The sequence below is a fragment of the Schistocerca serialis genome, chromosome 2 (genome assembly GCF_023864345.2).
Source record: "Schistocerca serialis cubense isolate TAMUIC-IGC-003099 chromosome 2, iqSchSeri2.2, whole genome shotgun sequence".
NCBI lineage: Eukaryota > Metazoa > Arthropoda > Insecta > Orthoptera > Acrididae > Schistocerca > Schistocerca serialis.
The window spans coordinates 683,943,825-683,963,506 of NC_064639.1; the positions used below are offsets into that span (position 1 = coordinate 683,943,825).

Here is a 19,682-nt window from a genome sequence, read left to right on the forward strand (position 1 = left end):
ACCCATAACAACCGGAATACCAACATGCAAAACAAAAGCCCTACGTACCTATGCACCACCCTAATTGGCGTATATATTTCTCCTGTCCAGTGTCTGTAACGAAAAGCATGAATACTGAATATTAAATCTGCAGTTTAAATAACGAAAATACGTTCTTTCTCTCGCCATTATTTCCACAGTTTGTTAATTCAGTACAGGCACTTATATGTGGCAATGTCTGGTTCGATCATACCTATAAAATTTCAATTTAAAAGTTGCACTAGATGGCTGATTAAGCCGCATTAGAACCATAAGTACGTGTGATCAGTATCAGATTGATGACCAAAGTGAGTCAGCTCTTTTGCAGATAAATTATTCAGTAAAAGATACCATAAAAAAAGAATGGCTGACAGTGATTAAAATTGCGTGTGCTCAGCATGTTTGTTACCATCTTACTCAAAGAGTACTCATACTCGCAACTGTATGATTTAATCTTAGTGGTATTAGAAACTAAATTATTCGCTTTATATTATGCTAAAGTATACTGTATTCTGCATTCGAGCCGCAGTTGGTTATTTGCACGTTCCAGGGATCTTCATTATGTGAAACGAGACAATTTTTTCGATTACTTAATTTTCTCATTGAAAAGTATAATCATTTACATAATTATCCTAAGTTACTTTCTTTCCTCATTGCTCCTCGTTAAAAGAAATATTACAGATGACTTAAAATTCACAGCATTTCACACGCAGTGATTGGAATTTCAGCTTTTGCAGTGATTTATACTCTTCTACTTTTAACTCCCCCCCTCCCCATCTCTCTCTCTCTCTCTCTCTCTCTCTCTCTCTTTCTCTCTCAGCGGAGTAGTCGCGCGGTTTGAGGCGTCATATCACGGACTGTGTGGCCCTTCCCGCCAGAGGTTCGAGTCCTCCTTCGGGCATGGGTGTTTGTGTTGTTCTTAGCATAATTTAGTTAAAGTTAAAGCAGTCCCTAAGCAGTTTGAACATTTTTTCCTCTCTCAACACAAACACACACACACACACACACACACACACACACACAATACTCGTTCACATATAGGTTAATAGGTCTACTTCAGTTTGCTGTATATTTATTGTCATTACATTAACACTCATTGTTCTGCAAGGGTCGCAATAATTTAATAGTTATAACATGTGGTAATGCATAGAAGATATTAAACAACATGAGACAGGCCACTGATAAAGCGGAGGATGCACCATACTCAGTCATAATGTTGTAATTAGCTCCTCCAAAAACGCTATTTTATGATAATTATCTTCTTGGGGATGTCGGCCACGTATGTAGCTAAATAAGAGGCTGTTATGTAATTAATTTTTCTTTAGTTGCAGGCACATGTTTGCAGTCCTGGTACATGAAATGCCCCACATCACAGTACCACAGCACGCTGCTAGAGGAAGCAAAAGATGAAGCAGCCAACTGATAAACTGGGGATGTGCTGTGACGCATTATTTTGACTCCTCTAGCAGCGCGCTATCATAGTGTAGTGCGGTGATTTCAATGGGGATTTGATAAAATGCAGATTGTCTGTGCCATTTTGTTGTGGCTGCACTAGCAGTGTGTTACGACAATGTGGTGTGGGGATTTCAATGTCTGCTACGACTTTATACAAATATCTGCTAACAAACCAAAATTATTTATGTAACTCTGCTTTTTCGTGGTGCTGATTAAAAATTTATGACCAACCCTTTTACTTCATTGTGTGTCATTTTTAATTATTGGAAAACTTTCTTTGCACATGGTTTCAATAGCCCGCAGTTTACAATATCTGAAGGAGCGTGAAGTCAAAGAGACTATACCAAATACGCACACACATTACAGGTAACCACCACGTTGATTGTCAGTGGATAAAGCCAACGGAAAGTGTCGAAACAATTTATTCCGCTTGTGCAGAGTAGCTCAGCCAGTGTGTGTGGTGTGTTGCAGTGTGGTTTGCGTCCGGCGCCGGCACCAGAGTGGAAGGTGGCCAGCCGTGCGCCGTGCGCTGGTACAACTACTCGAGCTTCGTGTGTGTCTGCAACGCCACCTACTGCGACGCGCCACCCTCGACACCAGCGCTCAGCAACGGCGGCATCGCGCACTACACCTCCTCGCGCTGTGGACAGAGGTTGTCGCTGCGCTTGCGCAGTTTCAAGAATCCAGCAGGTGAGTGCTACGATGCTTTGTAAACGTCTCTCACGCGCTGGGACGTTATAGTACAATATGTACTGACAGTAATAGTGTGCGGTCAAAATAACTCGACCTGTGCTTGCACAGACAGAGTGGATGGAGAGAGCACATCTTAATAGTGGGTGCGGCCCCCTCGTAGCAGGAGAAGTAACGTTCTGACAGCTGAAGCCTACGCACAAGCACGCATATCGCACAATTTTGTAAGCTTCAGTTAGCGAGTCTGCAAACGGTCGTATTAACAGATATGTCAGTAAGACCAGTAATTTGACGAATACGGCCATTCAGAGTTAATAGATTTCCATTAGAGTGCCGTAAAATTGGAAATATATGGTAAGGTCTTATGGGACCAAACTGCTGAGGTGATCGGTCGCTAAGCTCACACACTACTTAATCTAACTTACACTAACTTACGCTAAGGACAACACACACACCCATGCCCGAGGGAGGACTCGAACCGGGAGAAGCCGCGTGGACCGTGACAAGATGCCCCGGACAGCGCGGCTCCCTTAACGTAAATATGTGTGTTAATAATAGATAAACCAAATAAAAACAAATCCATCCATGTGCTTCCACGAGGAAATCTCTTCCAACATAGAAGGGGTAAAAGCTGTAGGGCAGCGGACAACTTCACTTGTCCCTCCCCCCCCCTCCCCCTCTTGAATCTGACAGAGCGACGTGGCACAATGGTTAACACAATGGACTCGCATTCTGGAGCACAATGGTTCCAGTCTGCGTCCAAATGTGGTTTCTCTGTGATTTCCCTAAATCGCTTCAGGCAAATACCAATAAGATTGGAAGGGCAGGGCCGATGACTGGCCCTCTATCCTGGAAACAATCGGAGCTTGTGCTTCGTCTCTAATGACCTCGATGTTGACGGGACGTTAAACCCTAATCTTTCTTCGTTCCTTCCCCTTAAGTCAGGAGTACAGAGTTATCACTCACTACAGAAATTTCATACATTTCTACAAGTGGTTTCTCGTGATTCTTCTGAAACTCACCTATGAAATATACACTCCTGGAAATTGAAATAAGAACACCGTGAATTCATTGTCCCAGGAAGGGGAAACTTTATTGACACATTCCTGGGGTCAGTTACATCACATGATCACACTGACAGAACCACAGGCACATAGACACAGGCAACAGAGCATGCACAATGTCGGCACTAGTACAGTGTATATCCACCTTTCGCAGCAATGCAGGCTGCTATTCTCCCATGGAGACGATCGTAGAGATGCTGGATGTAGTCCTGTGGAACGGCTTGCCATGCCATTTCCACCTGGCGCCTCAGTTGGACCAGCATTCGTGCTGGACGTGCAGACCGCGTGAGACGACGCTTCATCCAGTCCCAAACATGCTCAATGGGGGACAGATCCGGAGATCTTGCTGGCCAGGGTAGTTGACTTACACCTTCTAGAGCACGTTGGGTGGCACGGGATACATGCAGACGTGCATTGTCCTGTTGGAACAGCAAGTTCCCTTGCCGGTCTAGGAATGGTAGAACGATGGGTTCGATGACGGTTTGGATGTACCGTGCACTATTCAGTGTCCCCTCGACGATCACCAGTGGTGTACGGCCAGTGTAGGAGATCGCTCCCCACACCATGATGCCGGGTGTTGGCCCTGTGTGCCTCGGTCGTATGCAGTCCTGATTGTGGCGCTCACCTGCACGGCGCCAAACACGCATACGACCATCATTGGCACCAAGGCAGAAGCGACTCTCATCGCTGAAGACGACACGTCTCCATTCGTCCCTCCATTCACGCCTGTCGCGACACCACTGGAGGCGGGCTGCACGATGTTGGGGCGTGAGCGGAAGACGGCCTAACGGTGTGCGGGACCGTAGCCCAGCTTCATGGAGACGGTTGCGAATGGTCCTCGCCGATACCCCAGGAGCAACAGTGTCCCTAATTTGCTGGGAAGTGGCGGTGCGGTGCCCTACGGCACTGCGTAGGATCCTACGGTCTTGGCGTGCATCCGTGCGTCGCTGCGGTCCGGTCCCAGGTCGACGGGCACGTGCACCTTCCGCCGACCACTGGCGACAACATCGATGTACTGTGGAGACCTCACGCCCCACGTGTTGAGCAATTCGGCGGTACGTCCACCCGGCCTCCCGCATGCCCACTATACGCCCTCGCTCAAAGTCCGTGAACTGCACATACGGTTCACGTCCACGCTGTCGCGGCATGCTACCAGTGTTAAAGACTGCGATGGAGCTCCGTATGCCACGGCAAACTGGCTGACACTGACGGCGGCGGTGCACAAATGCTGCGCAGCTAGCGCCATTCGACGGCCAACACCGCGGTTCCTGGTGTGTCCGCTGTGCCGTGCGTGTGATCATTGCTTGTACAGCCCTCTCGCAGTGTCCGGAGCAAGTATGGTGGGTCTGACACACCGGTGTCAATGTGTTCTTTTTTCCATTTCCAGGAGTGTAGTTCCTGAGGCACCACACGTCTCCAAGCTGACCAACACTTTTGCATCAAAAATAAGTATTTTAGAATTTTGTACCCCTCTCTCCTCTGGATAATCTTCTGTGTATACTCATGCTCACTACTAAACTGACAATCTAAAATAAAGAGAATACATCATGAGGAAATTATGTGTCAGTCATCTGACAACCTCTTCGTCAATACCAACTGAATATAAAAAAATTTCTTGTCCTTCTTCTGCGTCTTTTCTGAAGTATTACTGCCTGGGGACGTACTTGTAGCTACATTTTCATTCTCCTTCATTCTATTTATTTTGCAGCTGGAAAAGCTAGCAGTCCCTGCAACCTTAACAAGCGCATTTTTAATAAGATTTTTACTTCCTCGTTTCCCTCTTCTGCTGCTCCTCCTCCTCCTCCTTCTTTTTCTTCTACTTCTTCTTCTGCACTTCATGGATTAGCCATTGAGCCTTCCCCATCTCTTCAAATCGTCTCTTCATCTGTTCTTATATCTTACAACATCCCTTCTCGTGCCAGTTTTAAGATAAAGCTACTTTGGGAAGGCGTTTACTGTCCATTATTGTATGTACTCATTCTAGGTGGCAGAATTTGGTTATCTTTCAGATGACTATGTTTTTTTAATTCCTGTCAGGCTGTTTTTTTTTGTGGGCTATTCTTGAGGAGTCTTGTTTTCTTCCTAGAAATTTCATTTATACACTTTGTATTTTATCAAATATTCTTTTTGTGGGTACCTAGCATTCTCTCCCATGAAGAAGTGTTTGTAGAGCTGATTATATAAAATTTTACTCTCATTTCTTGTCTGATTTTATTTTTAAATATATTATGAATGGTGCCACATACATTTCCAGATCTAGGGAATCTAGATCTTCATTACTGTGTAGGTAAATTTCACTTTATAGATAACTGAAGGAGTAAATTTTTGTAAAATCACATCATCCACAATACTTTTGGACTGGACCATTTCTTTTCCCCACGACACCATCACTTCAATCTTGTTTTTAGAAAAGTTACCATCACATAGTTTACAAAGGTAATTCAGATGGGGCTTTTACGTCGTATTTTTTTGTTGTTACACTATAAACACGCCTTCTGCATGGACTAAAACACTTAACAAGGTGTCGTTTGATTAGTCTAATACATTTTTGTATGTGTTGCCACCAGTTTAGGATTATATCATTAATGTGTAATATATTAAAAAAGTGTTTGATATTGGACATCTTTTTCATATTCCTTTGTTTATTGAAATTTCTTGTATTCTTGTTTCATATGTATTAATTATAATTTTTTAGTTTTTTGTGGCCTTTTTATGACCATTACTAAGTTTCTGGAGTATCCACTGCTTTCCATACAATCCAAATTTTGTTTCTGTTCTCACTGTCAGCTGCTGTGACCAGAGCCTTAAATGATATGTTTGCTTTTATGCTATGTTCTTGTGTTTTCTCTGTTACTTCTTGGAGAGTAAAAAAAAAAAAAAACTGTGATGGATCTTACTTACGTAAATCCTGTCTGTTCTTCACTAATGAGAGTTTCTGAAATTAAACTGACTACTTCTTATTATCGAATATAACTTTGCAAGATTCATCTGGAGTCAAGTTTGGAATTGAAATTGCCACTACGCTATGGCTACAGAGAAGCTATGTCTCTGATCTGAATTGGGTAAGCCGACCGGTGTGGCCGTGCGGTTCTAGGCGCTTCAGTCCGGAACCGCGTGACCGCTACGGTGCCTCGGGCATGGATGTGTGTGATGTCCTTAGGTTAGTTAGGTTTAAGTATTTCTAAGTTCTATGGGACTGATGACCACAGATGTTAAGTGCCATAGCGCTCAGAGGCATTTGAATTTGGTAATCCCTCTAGATATGCATATATCTCGCCACCTAATCAGATGTAATACGCAAACAGTGCACAACGGAAACTATTGGGAAACTAATGGCCCTGAAAAATTAGTCATGAGTGTGGTCCTTGACAAAATTAATACTAATTAAGGAGTTCATCTAACTAACGAAATTAAAGATGTATTCACTTTTACCAACATTTATTGCCATAAAATTGACAAGGAAAGCCTAAACATGATTTGTACTAAATGTCAACTTCTATAAGCCAAAAGTAAGAGACAAGAATTCGCCTAATATTCAGTTGCAGTAAATCAATATTGGGTGACAAAGTCTGCTGGAAGGATAAGGGAAGCATCTGGTATTAATTCGCGTTCCGCCGGAAATAATTAAACACACGATTTGGAACTGGACATGATTACTACATCCATCATGAAGGGGAAAAGGAAAATATATGCAGGAGCCCATATACTTAAGTCACAAGCGAATCAACGTGTATAACGTAATTTGCGACAAGATCCCATCAAATTTAGAGCAACCACACCTTATACTACTCAGCACTATCAACCCACAATCTGTTTTGCCTCATGAACTTATCATCATGTCGTTGTACGAGGGCACTCTAGGTGATTGTAGGGGATGAAGTCACAGCTGCTGTCGAAATGCCTCAGAAGTCGTACCGTGAAGAAATGCCCTCAGCAGAATGACGGCGAGTGACGCTCAGCACAGACGAGTGGAACCCAAGAGCGACTCTCCTCAGTGCTCTACGTGGAGAAGCCGTCACTATCTATCTATCCGCCAATCTGCAAGGCTGTTGTATGAGCTCCCATTGCGATACTGCATAACTACCTTGCCTTTCCTCTCCCGAAGTCGCTGAATTCGGCAAATTTAAACAAAATGACAATGTAGTACAGACGTCCACTCTCGAAAAATGTTGCAGCTCTGACCTGCGCGAGTTAACTCAAGTTCCAATTTCCTGAAAGAAATGGCGCGTGACTCCCAATCTCTCTGTTATTACGGCCTCTGACCATTTAAAAATGTGCTGCACGCTGTGCGACGAGGGGGGGGGGGGGGGGGGGGTTCAACAACTCCCTCTACTGGTGCCACAAAGTCGTGGTGGCACATCCTCAAAATCGAGCTCAACGTTCCACAACTTTCACCCTCCCAGGTGCCTGGCGATGGTACCTGTCGACTCGGCTGTCCAGAGTCGGCTCTTTTATGACCAGCACCCAGCCTGCGGCTAGCTGTTGCAACGGGGGGCAACTTGGATGAATAGATCGGACAGTAAAGAAACACACAGAACGCTGCAGGTTTTAGCAATTATTTTATGTCATGCTTCTGTGGACATATTTGCGGACCGTCTGCCAGACGCGGCCTAGATCGCCAGAAACCGACTCCCTACATCGTCACAGTGATGCTTTGTTCGCGGTGCGTGCTGATGGCCACTGTATTTCGATTTAGTGCAAACATTATGAACCCCTCTTCTCGACAAGCTCCAAGGGTCGACAACAAGAAATCAGTTTTTAACTACCGGCTCTGCCGAGCTTGCAGAATGTCTGAAAGGGCCTGTGCTTTATTAACTAAAATGGTTCAAATGGCTCTGAGCACTATGTTGCAGCTCTGACCTGCGCGAGTTAACTCAAAGTCATGAGTCCCCTAGAACTTAGAACTACTTAAACCGAACCAACCATCACACACGTCCATGCCCGAGGCAGGATTCGAACCTGCGACCGTAGCGGTCGCGCTGTTCCAGACTGTAGCGCCTAGAACCGCTCGGCCACTCCGGCCGGCTTTATTAACTCAGATAGTGCGCATGTTTTATTTGCAAATTGCCGTAAATCCTGATATAACAGTGAATTTAATCATTGTAACTTCTTGTCTGCACAATATACCTAGTGATTTTTTTTTGTAGAGCAACAAAAAAATGTTAAAATGTGTGTGAAATCTTATGGTACTTAACTACTAAGGCCATCAGTCCCTAAGCTTACACACTACTCAACCTAAATTATCCTAAGGACAAACACACACACCCATGCCTGAAGGAGGACTCGAACCTCCGCCAGGATCGGTCGCACAGTCGATGACTGAAGCGTCTTAGACCGCTAGGCTAATCCTGCGCGGCTACACAGCAACAGAAAACCACATTTCGATATATATAAAACTGAGCCGTCACCATCTCAAAATCTTATACCACTCGTTAAGGGCGTGCGCTTTTGAAAATATAGAAATTGACAATTTGCGAGAGTCATTCATGGACTATTTCAATAGCCTCGCACCCGGCCGGGGTGGCCGAGCGGTTCTAGGCGCTAGTCTGGAACCGCGCGACCGCTACGGTCGCAGTTTCGAATTCTGCCTTGGGCATGGATGTGTGTGACGTCTTTAGGTTAGTTAAGTTTAAGTAGTTCTAGGTTCTAGGGGACTGATGACCTCAGAAGTTAAGTCCCATAGTGAAAAAAAAAAAAAATAGCCTCGCAGTAGCGGTAGTGCGGCAAAATAACCAGGTTATTAGTACCTACGAGAATGGTTGTTTCTCGCTATATAAAGTTAAATGTAACTGCGGTGCAAATCGCTATTATATCTCACAAATGGGGTGGACGCATTATTATTCTTATCTGCTTTCTGAAAAAATTCTCCGATTTATTTCCAAGCATCATCTTTATCGTTTTGATCTTTATACACAAAAATGGCTACATCAAAAATACATGACAACTAGGGCACTATCTCCACTAGTTTTTCATGTTCTACAACTGTAAAAGACACTTTTCTAGCAGACGTTGTCGGAGACTGGTTCTGTAACAGCAGTGTACTGTTAGCTGCAGCTGCAGATGTGGCTATACTCTACCGTAATTTTTGAAAGTATAACATTTCTGATTAAATAAAGAATCTACTTACCAAGCGGCGGCAAGAGAACTCACTTATAAATGTATTAAGGTTTGCAGGCTTTCGGAGGCAGTGGCTCCGTCTTCTGGCAGAAGGGCTGAAGGAGAAGGAAGAGGGGTGGAGGAAAGGGACTGGTGAGGGTCAAGAAAAGGGTTAGAGTTCAGAAAAGTGGTCTAGAGCCCCGTATCATGGGAGAATTACCGGACGGGATGAGAAGGAAAGACTGATTGTTGGAGACTGCACTGGACGAGATTTGAAAACCTGACAGCTGAAAAGAGGAAGGCAGGATAATACGCAAACCAGGGATAACTGCCAAACCACCGTGCAGGACTTAATAAGAAGGGAAAGCTAAGTGCAGGGCACGAAATAAAATAGGTAGAAAATAAAAACGAAGTGAAGAAAGGAGTGGTTACTGTGAAAAAATGTTAAGCCCAAAGAAATTAACGCAAATTAAGGCCAGGTGGGTGGCGAGAACGAAGGACGTGATGTACCTCTAGTTCCCACCTGTGGAGTTCTGAGAAATTAGTGTTTGGGGGAAGAATCCAGATGGCCCATGTGGTGAAACAGACACCGAGGTCACGGCTGTCACGTTGTAGAGCATGCTCTGCAACGGGATATTGTTTGTTGCCAGTATACATCCTCTGCCTATGTCCATTCGTGCTAACTGATAATTTGGCGGTAGTCACGCCGATGTAAAAGACTGAACAGCATGTACATAACAGCTAGTATATAACATGTAATTTCACAGGTGGCTCTCTCTTTGACAGTAAATGTTTTCTCATTACAGGGCTGGTATAGGTGGTGGTAGGAGGGTGGGTAGGGCAAGTCTTACATTCAATATAGTTCAAATGGTTCAAATGGCTCTGAGAACTATGGGACTTAACATCTGAGATCATCAGTCCCCTAGAACTTAGAACTACTTAAACCTAACTAACCTAAGGACGTCACACACATCGATGCCCGAGGCAAGATTCGAACCTGCGACCGTAGCAGTTGCGCGGTTCCGGACTGAAGCATCTAGAACCGCTCGACCACAGCGGCCGACTTTGGATACAGTCACAGCGATAGGAGCCATGGGGTAGGGAGATGGGCGCGGAAGGAGCATATGGCCTGACAAGGATATTTCGGAGATTTGGAGGGCGGCGGAAAGCTAATGTGGCTTTGGTGGGCAAAATGTCAAACAGAAGGGACCTCATTTACAGGCATGATTTTAGGAAGTCATAGACTTGTCGAAATAGCTGATTACTACACTCAAGACTAGAATAATACTGAGTGATATGTACTCCTTAGTTGTTTTCTGGAGAGGTCAGCAGTACTGAGATTGGATGAGATGGTCCAGGAAGTCTACTTTTGAGCTGTACTGGTGGGGTAATTACGTCCAAAGAAGGCTACGGTGAGAATGGTGGTACTGCTGTAAAGAGTTTTCATCTGAACAAATACATTTGTCTCGAGTGCCAAAGTTGTATGGGAGGGAATATTTCACATGGGAAGGATGGCAACTGTCAAAAAAAGTAATGTTGTTTGTTAAAAGTTTTAATACGAATAAAAGTGTGGAGGTGACAGTGAGTGAGGATGAGATCAACGCCAAGGAAAGTAACATGGGATTTGGGGTTGGACCATGTGAAATTTAATTAGGAGAATCTATTTAGAAAATCAAGAAATTTTAATAGGTAAGCCTCACCATGAGTCCATATGGCAAAGATGTCATCAACAACTCTAAACCAAACCAGGGGCTGGAGGCTTATGGATCCCAGGAAAGCCCACTTGGAGTGACCCACGAAAGGGTAGGCATAGGAAGGGGCCATTCTGGTTCCGATGGCTGTGCCCCTGCTCTGTTTGTAAGTCTAACCCACAAAGGTAAAGCAGTAGTAAGTATAAAGTTGATTAAGATGAGCAGTTAGGGTGCCATAGGTTAGGAATCAGGTGAGGAAGTATTCAGCAGCAGAAAGATCATGTAAATGGGGGATGTTGATACAGAGGGCATCAGTGGCAATGAATGATGACAAGCAAGGTGTGTGGTGGGAATGGTACGGCGACAGATTATATATTAGAGCTTGACTTCAGCAAGCAGATTCAGGTCGGTGTAGGTGGCACTTTCTACATATAGGTGAAGAGGCTCAAAAAGCATAGGCATGTGTGGAAAGACTAGAGACAACAACAACAAGAGACAGGCAAACAAAGCCGTACAGCTGACACACGCAGATGCCAGTCGTGCTGTAGCCCTGTTGTGTGGTCGCAGAGCTGCAGTCTGGAGTGGCACGCCTACGGGTGGATACAAGCCAGCAGTTCCAGCGGATGCTGGGCTTCGGCGGCGGTATGTCGGACTCCACCGCCATCAACATCAGGGCCCTCAGCTCAGCAACCCAGCAGCAGCTGCTCAGGTAGGGCCAACATCACTTACATGCACTACTTGTCTCGCTCAGCTCTAGGCTGGGCTGCCAGAAAATCGTATTTACACCGGGAATGAAAAGAAACAGAGATGTGCCAACGAAAATCGACACCGTTTAATTACAGCGTCATCTGAATAGCTAAACTGCTTCCCAGTACTTGGTTCCCAAGGCTCGGTTCTCTGTTGCCTATTTAACAGCTTCCAGCGCCATCAAAAATCAGATTTTCAATATTTATTGTAATTATTACAAGAACTAAAAAATTTTAAATGCTGCCATAATCTACTCAGTAACCATTTCTTTGCATTCTGTGCTGAGTGCGGCTTCGTTATGGCTGTAATGCTGGCTAAATGCTGGTGCCTGTGCTTAAAGACGCGTTCTGTCCGATATAAAATACGTATCACCCGATTTTAAGAAAACTATTAGGTGACAAAATTTTATTTTTGCACATCGACAAAGAACTGAATTTCTTTTCGTTACCCATCATATTTACTGTTCTGCATCAATTTAAATAAAATATTGCCTGTACAAAGAGATGGCGTTCCGACCTATTTGAAATACTTGTCATCAGATTTTTCGAAAACTGTTTGGCGAAAAAAATTGAGTTTTTCGTGTCTTGCAGCCTGATATCTTCGCTCCATAAAGAACTGAAATTCTTTTTGGAACCCGTCATACTCAATGCGCTGTATCAAATTAAGTAAAACATCGCAAAAAAAAATTAAAGAGTTCCCAGAGCAAAAAAGGCATTGCGTAAACTTTGCATGCGGTTGGTTTTAGCTCGTACATTGCAATAAATGTAACTTAGATATGATATCGAAATTTTATTTGAAACTGTGAGAAGAACTATATCTCATTTCGTCCACGAGTTATTGGGTCTCCATATCAGATGGACACTAGGACGCCCAGTTCCATCCATGCGGACTTACCAGCTGCTGTTACATACTTTTTAAGAAAACGACTAGGTGAAAATTTTTTATCCTTGTACATCTTACAGTCTAACATTTTTAAATCATAAAGGACTGAATTTCTTTTCATTATATGCCGTACTAACTGTGGTGCATCAACAAAGTAAAAAATTGCGCGAAATTAAAAAAAATTGCAAAGGAGAAAACGCATTGCATAAACTTTTCGGATGATTGATTTTAGCTCATACATTGCAGTGAATGAGATGAGATATCGAAATCTTATTTAAAATTGAGAGCAAAACAATTTTTCTTTGCATTCTCGAGTTATTTGGTTTTATATCCGAAGGAGGGGCGCGCGATGCCCCAACTCACTCCCTTGGATATTGCATGTCATGTTGTCATAAAAATCGCCATATCTCGTAAGCGATTCAAGATATCGAAACGAGTTTATTTTCAAATGATAGCATGCGATGAGTCACATATTTTCTATCATAAATACTCGAAACTTTTTTATTCTCCGAGATATGGGCGTAACTTGTCCGCATCGGTGAGAGGTCGACAGGTCAGGACGAATTCAGACGTCCATAGCCGGCCGCTGTGATCGAGCGGTTCTAGGCGCTTCAGTCCGGAACCGCGCTGATGCAACGGTCGCAGGTTCCAATATTGCCTCATGTGTAGATGTGTGTGATATCCTTATGTTAGTTGGGTTTAAGGAGTTCTAAGTCTAGGGGAATGATGACCTCAGATGTTAAGTCCCATATTGCTTAGAGCCATTTGAACGATCAGACGTCCATAGCACTGTAGGAAAATGAAACCGAAGCGCGTATACACGTTTACTACATCTGGAGAACGGCGTTGCAGGACATATATACATGCCCACAGCAGCGAAACGAGGTACAACCTTATTTTAGAAGTTTACCATACTAACGTAAGCACATCGTCCAGTCACATAAACATGAACACCTGTCAAAAGCCTGTATAACCGCGTTTTTCAGTGCAGACTGCTGCGAGACGTACAAGAAGCGAGACAGTGAGGTCCTGGAAGGTACTGACAGAGATCTGGAGCCATTCCGACTCCAGTTCTGTGGCCAGCTGCGCTCGGTTGACGATTCTTGGTCGACAGCCCGATCGAGATGGCCCCATTGATTCTCGACTGGGTTCAAATCCGGGGAATTTCGAGGCTATGGGAGTACGTTAAACTCACTCTGGTCCTCTTCGAACCACGCACGTACTCTGTAACATGTTGCATTGTCCTGATGATAGATGACATCTTGCCAAGGAAAAACAAACTGCATGTAGGGGGTGGACAAACCGCACGGATAGATGCGTACTCGTGTTAATACATTGTGCCTTTCAGAATTACGAAAATATTCCCCACACCATAACGCTGCCTCCTCTGCTCTGGACCCTTCCGCCGATTTTTCCAGGATGTTTGCTATCAGACACGCTGTTTGTCCCATGTAGCATGAAACGTGATTCGTCTGAAAAGGCTGCCTGTCGTCACTCAGTGGACATCCAGTTGCGGCACTGGCGTGCAGATTTCAGCCTTCGTCGCCGATGAACAGCAGTCAGAATGGGCGCATGAAAGAGTCGTCTACTACAGAGGCCTCTATACGGAGCAACGTTCGCAGAGTGGTGCTTGAGGAGACACTGTTGATGGCTGTTGATCTGGAATTTCAACAACTGCACATACATCCGCCGTTACACATTTCCGCAGCAGTCGTTAACCCATGTCACTTATGGCCTGTGACGCCGTTTTCCCACGGTAGAGTTCCATCGGGTTCATATCGAGTGACACCAACTCAAACCACTGCAGTACCGTTCTGGGTTTGCTTGAAGATGCCATGACCGTTGGGGTAGGCATCAAGTATGAAGGGATGCAGGTGGTTTTCAATAATGTGCTCGTAGTCCACAGCTACCATCCTGTCATCGTTTACTACTATGGAAGCACGGGTGACTGTCTCCTGTAGCAGAAACCCATGATGCGGTGCGTGTTTAGAGCAGCTGCTTGCTTTGATGACGGTAGGCCATTGACGTGATGTAACAGGAAACGAGATTATCCGACCAGGCGACTTGTTTCCATTGGTCCACGATCTTATATTATTTACCCCGTATCAAAGGCAATTAATTGACGATGTCCTTGGGTCAACAACTGAGACGCCCTTCACTTTCCAGCCTCTTGGATTAGTGCTGAAATTTCATGTGCCTTTGTGAGCTCAGCCAAAGCTACGAGCGTTTGTAATTTTAACATGTTTTTGTGGCTTCGTATACGCGTGTAACATCTCTGCACTTGTCTGTTTTGTAATATATGGCCTGCTAATATTATCTTTTTCATCAGTGTTTTATTTTTATAAACATGTGAATAAATATTTTAATCTTAAGTATTATATTGCAACCTTGTTGGAGGGATGGAATCTAAATCAATAAAAGTGTTTCAACCCAAGCCTAGCAACCCCCTCCCCTCCAAAATCCACGATTTTTCTGATGTAGGCCTATATTCGTATACTCGTATGTAACCATCATTCCTACCATGACATCCTTTCATTACACAGGGTATTTCATTAAATGTGTTTACCTCTGTAAGTTACGAAGTAATAGCCGACGGGAATATATATTATGGTAGGTAACCATAAGAAGCTTTACACTGTCTGTGGAGCTATGAACATAGTTTATTGTGTTATTATCCAAAGAGTTACAGCAAAAAGATACAATTTTTTAAATGGAACAATAGCTGTTTCTATCATGCACTGGAATCAGTAACACCAGTTGTGTATACATCCGTTTAAATTACATTCCTATCACTTTTAGTTTGGGAGCTACAACCCTTCAAAGTTTCAGGGGCAGATACCACACGCTGTACATAACACATGGCTGTGTGGTGGGTGATGGATGTTCTGGCAGTGGGAAATTGATTTAAATGAGATGTTCAAATGTGTGTCCATGTTCCTGAATGCACAATGCAATGCGCCTTCTAAAGGATCTGCGGACGAGATGTAACTTCGCCGGTGTCATCCTCTATGCGCCGTTTTAGATCATCTGGGGATGTGGGCTCAATGACATAAACACGATCCTTTACATATGCCCACAAAAACAAATCTAATGGCGTTAAATCGGGCGACCTTGTGGGCCATGAATGAGGACCATGGCATCCCAACCACCTTCCTGCAAACCTGTTGTTTAGTTCTTCCACAACAGCACGCGTAGAATGGTCTGGGTGACCATCGTGCTGCATCCACCCAACCACCTTCCTGCAAACCTGTTGTTTAGTTCTTCCACAACAGCACGCGTAGAATGGTCTGGGTGACCATCGTGCTGCATCCACCCAACCACCTTCCTGCAAACCTGTTGTTTAGTTCTTCCACAACAGCACGCGTAGAATGGTCTGGGTGACCATCGTGCTGCATCCACATATGGACTCTCGTGTGTAGACACACATGTTCAAGGAGACCACCCGAACTGTCGACTATAAACGCGAGATATAACTCACTTGTCAGTGTACCTGTGAAGTAGTGTGGACCGATGATTTCATCCCCAAGGATTCCACACCATACATTAATAGAACACCTACGTTGATGATCGACAGGTCGTACCCACCGAGGATTGTTTGTGGCCCAGTAGAGTACGTTATGGCAATTCACTGCACCGTAGTTTGTGAACGTGGACTCATCAGAGACCATAACACCTTGTAAAGACTCCAGCGTAAAACTACGCATGACCCATTCACAGAATGCAAGTCTCGCATGGAAATCATTACCATGCAGCTTCTGGGTCAGTGACAGGCGGCACAGGTGAAACCTGCGGCCGTGTACTATGCGCCACACAGATGTGAGACTGACACCAGCGACTGCAGCAACGGCTCGTAAGCTGACATGAGGATCGTGGTGTACTGCAGCTAAAACAAACACCTCCGTCTCCCCACTTCTTGCAGTTCTTCGTCTATTACTGCGGCGCATTACCAAGCTACCTGTTTTCCGAAGTCGTTGTTCGGCACGTAAGAACGTAATGGCTGCCGGAGCTCTTCGTTTAGGATATCTCAGGGCGTACGCTGTGGCTGCTTCAATGGCATCGTGTCGGCACTCGCTGAGCATCAGCAACATGTCAATGTACTCGTTGTTCGTGTATGCCATCTTAATCCGATGTCATTAACTGGGGTATATTGAGCCCCGTTTGGTTGTGTGGCTCAAACTGTCGGGTATACGGCCGTGTGCGGCGACAGTCGGCAGTCTAACAGGGCATCGAGGAAGCTTCTCGCTCCGTGTCACACTCCGCCGCAACACATTTAAAGGCGCATTGCGTTATGCGCAGCGTGTGTGGTATCTGGCCCTGAAACTTTGAAGGGTTGTAGCTCCCAAACTAAACGTGATAGGAATGTAAATTGATGTATACACATCTGGTGTTACTGATTCCAGTGAATGATAGAAACAGCTATTGTTCCATTTAAAAAATCGTATCCTTTTGCTGTAACTCTTTGGATAATAACCCAATAAACTACGTTCATAGCTCCGCAGACAGCGTAACGTTTATTATGGTGACCTACCGCAATAAATATTTCCGTCGCCTATTACTTCGTAAGTCGCAGAGGCAAACACATTTAGTGAAACACCCTGTATATACTGATCAGTCACAACATTGTGACCACCGATCTACTGTTGATATAAACTCACCACCGACCTATTGTCGATATAAGCTCGTCCAGGTAATAGCAGCGTCAACTGGCGAGGAATGACTGCTAGTCAGACACATGCGCGGTGTACGGTGTGTCAGTGAGCGTCCTGTCCGTGTGTAGAATAGGAAGGCTCGTGATCTGCCTGCGTCTGACCAAGGACAGACTGTGATGGCCCGGAGGCTCGGCACGAGCATTTTGGAAACTGCACGACCTGTCGGGTGTTCGAGGAGTGCTGTGGTGAGTGTCTTCAACACGTGGCGAACTGCGACGGTACTAACATCAGACTTTAACAGCGGACAAGTGTTTCTGAATACACAGTGCACAGAACACTCTTAACGGTGAGCCTCCATAGCCGAAGGCCCAAGCATGTGCCAATGTTAACATCACTACATAGGCAACTACGACTGAAATCGGCACATGACCATCGGCAGTGGACATTGGTGCTGTGGTAGACCGTTTCATGGTCTGATGAATCCCGATACCTTCTTCATCAAACTGATGGGAGTGCGCGGATCTCTCGTCTTCCTTGACACCTGTATTATGGGAGGGAGAAAAGCTGGTGGCGACTCCATTATGCTGTGGAGATCATTAACATGGGCATCTTCTGGTCCAATGGAGGTCGCGCAAGGCACCATGATGCCCAGGGAGTATGGTACACTGGTTGGAGACCAAGTACACCCCTTTATGACGATCATGTTCCTCGAAGGCAGTGACATTTTTCAACGAGATAATGTACAATGTCACAAGGCCAGGAGTGTGATGGAATGGTTCGAGGAAGACACTGGCGAATTCCAGTTGATGTGCTGCCCCCCCCCCCTCCCCCCAATTCGCCACATCTGAACCCGATCGATCACATCTGAGATGTGACAATACGTGGCTTCAGAGCTCATCGCTCCCTTCCCCAGAATTTGCAGGAATTAGGTGACTTGTGTGTGCAGATGTGATGCCAACTCCGTCCAACAACCTACCAAGGCCTCATTGCTTCCATACTACGACGCGACGCCGCTGTTATCCGTGTCGAAGGTGGACATACCGATTAATAGGTAGGGGGTTATTATGTTCCGGCTGATCAGTGTGTATAGAAGATGTTTCACAAATCATGTTACACACTTTTAGAGGTTGTAAAGGGGACGTAGGAGATCAAGTTTTACGTAGGAACTGATGTGCGGAAATAGTCTGTATTCATGTTACAAGGAAAACAAGAGCTACTCAGTCGCGTGCCATATGTTTCATGTTTGCCTGTCATGGTAGGCTATCCACATTCATGAATGGTACGATAACGCGATATCACCTGATGTGCTATGTTGCCATCTGCCTTATTTCCAAGCTTCTTGATGATGCGTCAGATATATTTCAGTGACTAGTACTGCAGTAACATGGTGCCTGAGTAAACGTTCGAAGAGTGCACCGATATGTTGTTAATTGACTGTGAAGGTCAACGACTGTACCACGAGTACTTTCCAAGTCATGTGACTCCATCTTGTACCATATTTGCCAGAGTAGAACGACTGCAGCAAGGTGGGAAATTCACAAACGATAGAGCAAACTGTGGTGCTGCAAGAAGGCGGCACACTATGGTACTGGAAGAGGAAGTTACTCATCCCATGGAAGAGGAAGTGCCTCGTCCAGGTGAAGAGAACCCATCGATGAGCACTCGAGCCATTGCACGTGACTTGCATGTGTCTTACTCGTCTGTCTGGCGTGTTCTGCATGAACACCAATTGCACTCATATTACCTCCAGAAGGCACACGCCATGCTCCTTTCAATTTCTGTACGTTGTTCTTACACCGTTGTGTGGATTTTCTTCAGTTTCCAGGACGAATTTTATTCACCGACGAAGGGCATTTCAACAGGGTAGGTATTTTTAACGCTCGAAATTGCGACATTTGTAATCAAGTACACTTCAAATCCACGTGTACACGAATATTTCAGCACACTTTCGGCATCGATGTCTGGGCAGGTATTTGCGATGGTCGTGTGATTGCGCCATACATACTTCCTCCCCACCTAATGGGTGCCAGGTACTTGATATTCCTGCAAAAACTACTGGTAGAGTTTCTGGAAGATGTACCGTTGGAAATTCGGCATTAATTATAGTTTCTGCACGAAGGCGCTGCAGTACATTTTGCAGTTCGCGTCTGAACGTAATCTGTGGTGAAAGGTGGATTAGTTGAGGTGTACCACACGCTTGACCACCAGGGTCCCCAGATTTAATCCCTTTAGACTTTTTCTTGTGGGGCCGCATGAAGAGACTTTTTTACAAGTCTAGTCATGGAAGATCTATTTGCCCGGATCAAGGCTTCGCAGAACTGATTAATCATACACCACATACACTGGGAGGGCGTTTTTCTCGGCCAGTTTCTGTTGAAAAAAATGCAAAA

At 44.9% G+C, this 19,682-nt stretch overlaps 1 protein-coding gene across 1 annotated transcript in view; it reads left to right on the plus strand.

Moving 5' to 3' along the window:
• LOC126457810 (lysosomal acid glucosylceramidase-like) overlaps positions 1-19,682 on the plus strand; it is a 394,424-nt gene that overhangs the window by 31,466 nt on the left and 343,276 nt on the right. Inside the window, exons 2-3 of the mRNA XM_050094424.1 lie at positions 1,945-2,163; positions 11,582-11,723. Coding sequence (XP_049950381.1) covers positions 1,945-2,163; positions 11,582-11,723 — 361 coding nt within the window. The remainder of the gene's footprint in view (positions 1-1,944; positions 2,164-11,581; positions 11,724-19,682) is intronic.